Genomic DNA, 9,304 nt, shown 5'->3' on the forward strand with positions numbered 1-9,304 from the left:
CTGCCAACCCTACATACATTTACATCAGAATCGTGTCTCTGCGTGTTTATATGCGTGTATGTATGCAGCACAAAGTTGAACCCAAGCAGCAACAACAACAGCTGCGGGCAGTGCTGCCGGCAGCGCTACAAGCAGAGCATGGGCAGCGATTTTATTTATGGCTATAACTTTCTTCAGAATTGACCTATCATGATGAAACTTGGTATACAGACACTTAATCACTAACGGGATCTAGCTACCTAATTTTCGAAATTCCAAGAACTACGGGAGTTATGGAAAACACGAATTGCGGGGGAGTGGGGGGTGTATCAGAATAAAAAAATAAACTTGACCTGCCTAGGGCTTATGGGAATCTGGATACCGAGTTTGGTTATTCTAGCTCTAGTACCTTCTGAGATACTTACGCTTATACAGACGGACTGACGGACGGACAGACGGACGGACGGACATGGCTATATCGACTCGGCTTGTCATCCTGATCAAGAATATATATAATTTGTGGGGTCTGCCACGCCTCCTTCTGTGTGTTACATACATTCGCACAAAACTAGTATAGCCTTTCACCCTTTGGGTACAGGCTATAAGAAGTTGTCACCATTAACTTCACACTGTCGATCACAAAGTAAAACTTAAGTAATTGAAACTATTCTGATGAGCCAAAAAAAATGCAACGTTTGTAGCCAATGTAAAATGAAAAAAAATTTCCTCAACTACCGTTTGAAAAATCCCTTTACTTTTTATACCCTGTACCCGTAGGGTAAAAAGGGTATATTAGGTTTGTGCAAAGTATGTAACATACAGAAGCAAGCATCTCCGACCCCATAAAGTATGTATATTCTCATTCAGCATGACGAGATAAATCGATCTAGACATGTCCGTCCGTCCGTCCGTCCGTCTGGATGAACGCAAGGATCTCAGAAACTATAAAAGCTGGAATAACCAAAGTTGGTACCCAGATTCTCCTATGTCCGAGAAAGGACGAGTTTATTTTATTTTTTGGAATTTCCCCCCCTTCCCCCGCTACAGAATTTCGTCAATAGCGTCCACATTTCAAATGCTACCTAAATCAAACCTTGCACACATAATTATATATAATTATCTACTGTTGTTTAAAATTTTATTCAATTTGGTCAATTCTAAGAAAAGTTATTAGCGAAACAAATTCTCGCCTGTACAACCCCCACAAAATTGCAGCAACAAGTTCGCTCCTCTTCTTCCTCTTTTTGCTGCTGCTATGGGCGCATATAACTCAGTGACGGAAGTTTACCTGGGTACAGGGTATTACACTGTCGGGCTTGCTCGACTGTAGCGTTCTCTCTTGTTTATGCTATATTAAATGTAAACAAATAAAGGTTCACAACATATAATTTTAAAAGTACAAGCTGAAATATTGGACGAAATTAAGGCAGCATTCTTTGAACCTATTCAGTTGAGCGGCAGCTTGTACATTTCAAGTACAGAGTATAATTACGATCCCTTAATTTTCTATCACAGGTCTTTCGAAAGAAACGTCATACCCAATACTTATTTATTTAATGTAGAAAAATCGTTTGTTTTTAGTTTTATTACATTGTTTCTTATTTCGTTTACTAAAGATGTATTTAGAGAGAGACGAAGATTTGCAAAATTTTCTTCGAGATAATGGATTTGGTAAGGTGTGATTGACCGGATTTATGGAAATTAAACGTTCCTTTACAGATAGCATTGATTTGCGAAGTGACCTCGAATTGAATTGTTCTGTTCCAGACATATTAGAGTTTCCAAATTTATTTCGAAAAAAATCCATATTCAACCTTGTCTTTTGTGGGGTGACTTGCTTATATCTCTTCATTTTTTTGGCAATTGTTTGTGATGATTATCTTGTGACTTCTATGGAGCGCTTATCTTACGGTAAGTCATTTGTGGTATTTTTAATGGACAATACGGCTTATGATATGCCGTTAGCACTGCGAATGACATATGATATAGCTGGAGCAACTTTTATGGCCGCATCAACTTCAGCTCCTGAGCTTTTTGTAAATTTTGTGGGCACTTTTGTAACGGAAGGAGATATTGGTGTAGGAACTATCGTTGGCTCCTCAGTATTTAATATCCTGGCCATATGTGCCGTTTGCGGATTATGCACAGGAGTCGTATGTAGAAAACAATAGTGCTGTTTTGTGTCATAAAAATGCAAATAAATTTACGTTACTTTTCAGACAAGCAAGCTAGATTGGTGGCCGATAACTCGCGACATTGCGTGGTATTTGATATCTATTGTAGTGTTGTGTGTTGTGCTTTTGGACTCTCTAGTTACAGTATACGAGTCAGTTATTCTTTGTGTGGGCTATATCTTATACATGATATGCCTATTATTTGATATAAAAATACAGCGTCTTTTCCGAGGTCAGTACGCACAAATTTCCGTTAGAGGAAACAGTTCATATTTTTCTTTCCTTGCAGAGGTGGATCATGAAGCAGAACGTATAACCGAAAATCCCATGGACCGTGAAGAAGAACCACTTAAGTCTTTTAAGGATCATGTACTTACTCCACCTGAAGGCGGTTGCTGTGCTTGGGTGTGGTGGATAATTAAGTACCCATCCCTATTGGTGTTGGCCCTTACAGTACCTAGCGTTCGAACCATTTACCTTCTTACAATGATCGTATCTGTAGTCTGGATCAGCGTTGTATCATATATTCTTACTTGGTTCCTTACTGTGGTCGGCTACAACATAGGTATACCGGATTCGATAATGGGTTTGACAATATTGGCAGCGGGCACTAGTGTCCCTGAAGCGGTTTCGTCCTACATTGTAACCAAGAAAGGTAAGGGAATGTTCTTTTAGCAGGCTCGCCAGGGCTCCCGGCCTTTGAAACTAAATCTGGTTGTTCTGCATTTGCATATTAATTTTGTATTTATGTTTATATTTTTAGTGAAATAGCTACATACTTTTTGTCAAGCTATCCGTGTTAAACGTGTTATGCAACCCCAGTAACACATAGTTTTCGACAAGTTAGTTTAATTTTCGTCCAGTTTTTGATATAATCAATAGTAGAGGCCTCTAACGAATGTATATGGCGGTCTGTCCGTCTGTCTGATGAATAAAGGATCGTGGAAAATTTAGAAGTTAGACAGACTTACCAAACATGAATCGAAGGTAGTCCCAAGGGCAAGTTTATGTTTTAGTTCCTAAATTACAATAACACATAACACCTTACTTATCAATTAGCCACGATTCAGTTGTTATTCTTGGTGCGCTTATATTACACAGGTTATGGTGCCATGGCTGTATGCAATGCTGTTGGATCGAATACATTTGATATATTCATCTGCTTGGGACTCCCATGGCTTCTAAAACATCTAATATTGAGAAGATCGGTCGAAATTAACTCTTCAGGCCTAGCTATCACATCGGCCATGCTTCTTATAACTGGCATTTTACTGTTCGTTTCTTTCCTGGTGACGAAGTGGACGATGGGAAAGCTGGTGGGTTTTATATGTCTTATCGCTTATCTTATTTTCCTGGTCATTTCGTGTGCCTTGGAAATTTATTTGCTGAAGCCTACGTGTGACATCGAGTCGGCGGAGTATGAGTATTTAGCCAAGAATAAGTAGTGCCTACGGAATATTTTTTCCTTAATTTAGTATATCTATATTTAAACAACAATGAAAAATTTTAAAATGTATTTAAATTCATGGATGTGGTTAATAAAAAAAAACCAATTCATTCGTTACCTGGTACCATAATTATACTGTGTACTTGAAATGCACGGGAGTATATTAGGTTTGCGGGAGGTGAAAAATATAACAGGCAGATGGAGGCGTGGCAGATCCCACAAATTATATATTATTTAATCCATCTAGCCCTGTCTGTCCATCTGCCCGTATGGATCTCACAGACTAAGAGATAGAGACATCCCATGTCTTATACAGATGCCCTATGTGTCTACTCTGTGCTATTTTGTTTGTTTTTTGATACACCCCCACTTCCCCCCTATTGACGATTTTCGCAACTCCGTTCGTATAATTCTCTATATAAGACCTAGGGACACCAAATTTTATTCCAGGATGCCTTGATGAATACGGATAAAATGTATATTTCAGAAAATTTTCCTTTATTCCCCCCTCCCCCGAAATTAGTGATTTTCCATAGCTCTAGTAATTCTTGCATTTTTATAGCCTGTACCCAAAGGGTGAAAGGCTATACTAGTTTTGTGCGCATGTATGTAACACACAGAAGGAGGCGTGGCAGACCCCACAAAGTATATATATTCTTGATCAGGATGAGAAGCCGAGTCGATATAGCCTTGTCCGTCCGTCCGTCTGTCCGTCTGTCCGTATGAACGCAAGGATCTCAGAAAGTATAAGAGCTAGAATAACCAAACTTGGTTTCCATATTCTCCTAAGACCGAGAAAGTACGAGTTTGAGTTTTTTTTCGATGCACCCCCCCACTCCCCCGCAATTCGTGTTTTTTCTTATAACTTCCGTAATTCTCGGAATTTTGAAATCAATTTTGGTAGGTACATCCAGTTAGTACTAATGTGTCCGTGTGCCAAATTTCATCATGATAGGTCAATTCTGAAGAAAGTTATAGCCATAAGTAAAATCGCTGCTCATGCGCTGCCTGCAGCTCTGTCGGCAGCGCTGCCCGCAGCTGTTGTTGTTTTTGCTGCTTTGGTTCAACTTTGTGCTGCATACATACACGCATATAAACACGCATAGGTACGTGATGTAAATGTATGCTGTTAAAACTAAACATAAACATATATTCTAATTTAATTTAATTAATTAATTCATTAATTTTTCTTAATAATTTAATTTTTTTTTTAAATTTTTTTTTTTTAATTTTTCTTTTTTTGTGGAGAGTACAGGCTATTTTACTGTCGGGCTTGCTCGACTGTAGCGTTCTATCTTGTTTGACTTAAATTCGGCAAATACCTGCAGTGATTACGTGTCCGTATGCTAAGTTTCATCATGAGAAGTCAATTTAAAAGTAACTCCTAGCCATACATATACACTGCTAGTCTTAGGTAAGACGCACCAACTTTTTATACCCTGTTTTTAAAACCGCAAATGCGATTTTCTCTAACTCCCGTAATTCTTAGAATTTCGAAATAAAATTTTGCAAATACCCCCAATTAGTAATTATGTTTCCGTATGCCAAGTTTCACTATGATAGACCGATTTACCAAGAAGTTATAGCCATAAATATATTTGCTGCTGCAGCGCTGCTCAAGCGCTGCCCGCGGCTGTTGTTGATGTTGCTGTTTGGTTGACTGCGAAAATGCTTACACAGACACGAATAGATGCGCATAGGCATACATACACTCACACAGACACAATTGCTATGTAAATGTGCAATTATACACCCTTTACGTGTGTTCGAATACCGAGAAAGGTAAAATCAATCAAATTTTTTTTAAATTTTCTTTTTTTTATAGCCTGTACCCAAAGGGTGAAAGGCTATACTAGTTTTGTGCGCATGTATAACACACAGAAGGAGGCGTGGCAGACCCCACAAAGTATATATATTCTTGATCAGGATGAGAAGACGAGTCGATATAGCCATGTCCGTCTGTCTGTATGAGCGCAAGGATCTCAGTAAGTACAAGAGGTAAGATAACCAAAATTGGTATCAAGGTTCCTATAAGCCCTAGGCAGAACGAGTTTGTTTATTTTTTCTGATACACCCTCCCACTCCCCCGCAATTCGTATTTTTTCTTATAACTTCCGTAATTCTCGGAATTTTAAAATTTTGTAGGTACATCCAGCTAGAACTAATGTGTCCGTGTGCCAAATTTCATCATGATAGGTCAATTCTGAAGAAAGTTATAGCCATAAGTAAAATCGCTGCTCATGCGCTGCCTGCAGCTCTGTCGGCAGCGCTGCCCGCAGCTGTTGTTGTTGCTGCTTTTGTTCAACTTTGTGCTGCATACATACACGCATATAAACACGCATAGGTACGTGATGTAAATGTATGCTGTTTAAACTGAACATAAACATGTATTCTAATTTAATTTAATTAATTATTTTAATTAATTCATTCATTCATTTTTTTTAATAATTTAATTTTTTTTAATTTTTTTTTTTTTAATTTTTCCTTTTTGTGGAGAGTACAGGCTATTTTACTGTCGGGCTTGCTCGACTGTAGCGTTCTATCTTGTTTTTTCTAGTAAATTTTTTAAATTAGTAAACATATGTACAGAGTATTTCAAAGTCGGGACACCCGACTTTAGCTTTTTTACTTGTTGCATATCAAATTTTACTCAGGCAGCATTAAAGAAATAGATATTAAACAAATTTTAATGCAAGTAAGCATGCGTCTAACGTACATACACCTAATTCTGTTTTTACACGGTAGATTGGTTTTAAAAAAAAAGGCGTGTAAAAAGGTCGTGTAAAAAGGTTTCAAATAGTGTTACACAAAACACACAACAAAATCCCGATGTTAATTCAAGCTATTAAAATTAAAGATAAATATGGTTCTCTTTTGTGGAATTAGGTATCGGTTCTAACATTCCATTTTTTTAACTCTGACGCAAAAAATTGTGTGTTTGTCACCGTGGTGACAATCTTCTTATCCAATGAACTCTTCATTTAGTTGCCCATAACGAAAATGAATAACATGTTAATACAATTTCACATTGCAAACAAATGCAGACATGCAGATTTCCAATACATATGTATATGTTTTGACGTCGGGCAGAGGTTGGTTTAAAGAGGAGTGAGACTGTCTGTGTGTTAAAAACTTTTCGGACATGTTTGTTGTGAAGTTAAGCTGTCAAAAAAGCACAAAGGTGTTGCCCTCAGAAAGCGCACTGCTAATTAGCAGTTTCGAGGCCTCCCGATTATAATGAGGTGCAAACAAAATTTCTGCAAACCTCTTTGCTCCCATTTTTCAGTTGTCAGACGGGTGACTATAAGCCTCACTTCCGTCACATAATAAATTCATACCAAATCACACACATATGCACACACGTACTGCGCTTGCACGCAAGGGCGTAGAGAAAGGGGGACGACGGGATGTGGTCTGTCGCCTTATTGTAATTTCTTAATTGTAGGACACGTGGAAAGTTTTATTAAAACCATGGTTAGCGTGTTACTACTTTCAAGTCTGTTTCGGTTTCGATATAAGTATATGTATGTAGATTTTGATTACGGAAACCAATAAATGTGTAGGTATGTACAAATGTGAATTTAAAACAAGTAAAAAAGGTAAAGTCGGGTGTCCCGACTTTGAAATACTCTGTACATATGTTTAAAATTGTTGTGTATCAGGCCGCGTATATTTCCAGAATGTGTTACAATTCAAAATGTGTAGCTAAAGGGCACAAGATCAATGTGACCAGGTGACACTTTTTAAATAATACTTAACAAGGTATCGAATACCTAACATGCCTCTCCTTAGCTTTGTCATAACACTCAATAAAATATATACATTTGCATTGATACATGTTTAACATTATGAGATATTTAACAATTAACAAAACAATTATTCATGGAGTTCAATAGAGATTTCATCATAAATTCAGGTCTAAATTCAACTTAATACATTTCATTTTGTTTTCTTAATTGCAAATATTTGATTCATAAGTTTCATTTTCTATTTTTAATTTTTAAGTGGAAGGCTTAACAACCTTTCCCTCTATACGTGGTCTTAGCTGTCTTCTGGTTGGTGTTGGTTCAGAAGGAATTACAGTGTCATTTTGACTTTTAGTTTCACTTGAACAATCACTTTCGATTTGATTATCTCGTTTTTCTGTTGCAATGTGTTTGCTTTCTTGATTTCTAATTTGATTTAAATGTCGTTTTATTTCACGATTGTTATGAGTTAAGATACAACAATAAGATCGAGGTCCCAATTGTTGGCTAACTGTTGCTTGAGTCCAACTTGCCTTGTTAGGATTTTTATAGTCCCTGACCATAACCTTTTGACCTTCTTTAAATCTTATGTCGCGATTACCTCTGTAACTCATGACACTATCCTCCTGCTTTTTGCTTATTTGATCATGTACAATTGGAGGTTTTAAAAACGAAAATCTGGTCTTTAGTTGTCTACCAAAGAAAAGTTTGGCTGGCGATTCGCCGGTCGTGCAATGAATCGTGTTTCTGTAATCTATTAAAAATCTATTCAGGATTATGTCAAAACTAGAATTGCTGTTAACTTTAATGCTTGCATTTATTGATTTTTTTACAGTCTTTACAAAGTTTTCAGCTTGGCCATTTGTCGCTGGATGACCAGGAGCTGTCAAAACATGCTTTCTGCCATTGTTGGCCATGAAAATTCGAAATTCCTCTGAAGTAAATTGTCTACCATTATCAGACACTAATACATCAACTAGACCATATCTACAAAATAATTCTCTTAAGGTTTTTATTGTAAACGATGACGTAATTTCCTTTGTTTTAAAAACTTCTACCCATTTAGAGAAAGAATCTACACATATCAATAAATAAAAATTATTTATTGGTCCTGCAAAATCTACGTGTATTCTACTCCATACCTGACCATTTGATTTCCACGGTATCAAAGTAGACTTTTCTGGACTTGGTTGTGATTCCTGACATGCGATACATTCTCTTATTAAATTTTCAATTTCTAAATCCATATTTGGCCACCATACGTATGAGCGTGCTAACATTTTTGTTTTCACCATTCCTAAATGAGATTTGTGGAACTCTTGTAAAACTTGATTCCTAAGTTTTGTTGGAACTATTACACGATGACCCCATAAGATACAATCGTACTCAACTGTTAGCTCATTTGCTTTATTTATGAAATTTGAGAATTCAGCCTTGTTTAATTTTTGTAGCGATCCAATTTTAATGGCTTCGCACTAGAGTTGGGCACGGGCCGTGTTTTTTGTCGTGGCACTTCGTGCCACGCGTGGGCCCGCGTGTTCGTGTTGTAAATTCCGATTTCGTGCGTGGCCGTGCGTGTTCGTGTTGAGCCAAAAAGGCACGACAAAACACGCACGAGGAAACACGAAAGAACACTAAAATCAGAAAACGAAGCACCCAATAGTCAACACGACTTTTATGAATTTTTGGACACTAATAATTCAAAACAAAAATTAAATTGGACAGGTCAAGAATGGATATTGAAATAGATGACTATATAAGTAGTGTAGTTGATCCAGGAATTTGTGTGCTAACATTCTGGAAAAAAACAACAAAATGTAAAATGCTACTGCAATTATCAAGGCATATACTCAATATCCCTGTCAGCTCTGCAACAAGCGAACGAGTTTTTTCCAGTTCTGGACATATTTTAAATGAGCGACGTACTTGGCTTCTTAGCTCAAATATTGATAAGATAA

At 37.2% G+C, this 9,304-nt stretch overlaps 1 protein-coding gene across 1 annotated transcript; it reads left to right on the forward strand.

Moving 5' to 3' along the window:
* Positions 1–1,522: 1,522 nt before the first annotated feature.
* Positions 1,523–3,730, forward strand: LOC115634060 (probable sodium/potassium/calcium exchanger CG1090). The gene is made up of 6 exons (XM_030531604.1): positions 1,523–1,650; positions 1,699–1,890; positions 1,945–2,132; positions 2,199–2,385; positions 2,443–2,808; positions 3,255–3,730. The coding sequence occupies exons 1-6, from the start codon at positions 1,596–1,598 to the stop codon at positions 3,596–3,598; spliced, it is 1,332 nt and encodes a 443-aa protein (XP_030387464.1). The 5' UTR covers positions 1,523–1,595; the 3' UTR covers positions 3,599–3,730.
* The last annotated feature ends 5,574 nt before the right edge of the window (positions 3,731–9,304 follow it).

This window comes from Scaptodrosophila lebanonensis, unplaced genomic scaffold (genome assembly GCF_003285725.1).
Source record: "Scaptodrosophila lebanonensis strain 11010-0011.00,11010-0021.00 unplaced genomic scaffold, SlebRS2 tig00000001-arrow-pilon, whole genome shotgun sequence".
Taxonomy (NCBI): Eukaryota; Metazoa; Arthropoda; class Insecta; order Diptera; family Drosophilidae; genus Scaptodrosophila; species Scaptodrosophila lebanonensis.

Excerpts from the sequence above, each read along its gene's own strand:
- LOC115634060 (XM_030531604.1), top strand. The coding sequence starts at position 1,596 with ATGTATTTAGAGAGAGACGAAGATTTGCAAAATTTTCTTCGAGATAAT. Across the intron at positions 1,891-1,944 it reads TATGGAGCGCTTATCTTACG|CACTGCGAATGACATATGAT; the intron begins GTAAGTCATTTG and ends ATATGCCGTTAG. Across the intron at positions 2,386-2,442 it reads AATACAGCGTCTTTTCCGAG|AGGTGGATCATGAAGCAGAA; the intron begins GTCAGTACGCAC and ends CTTTCCTTGCAG.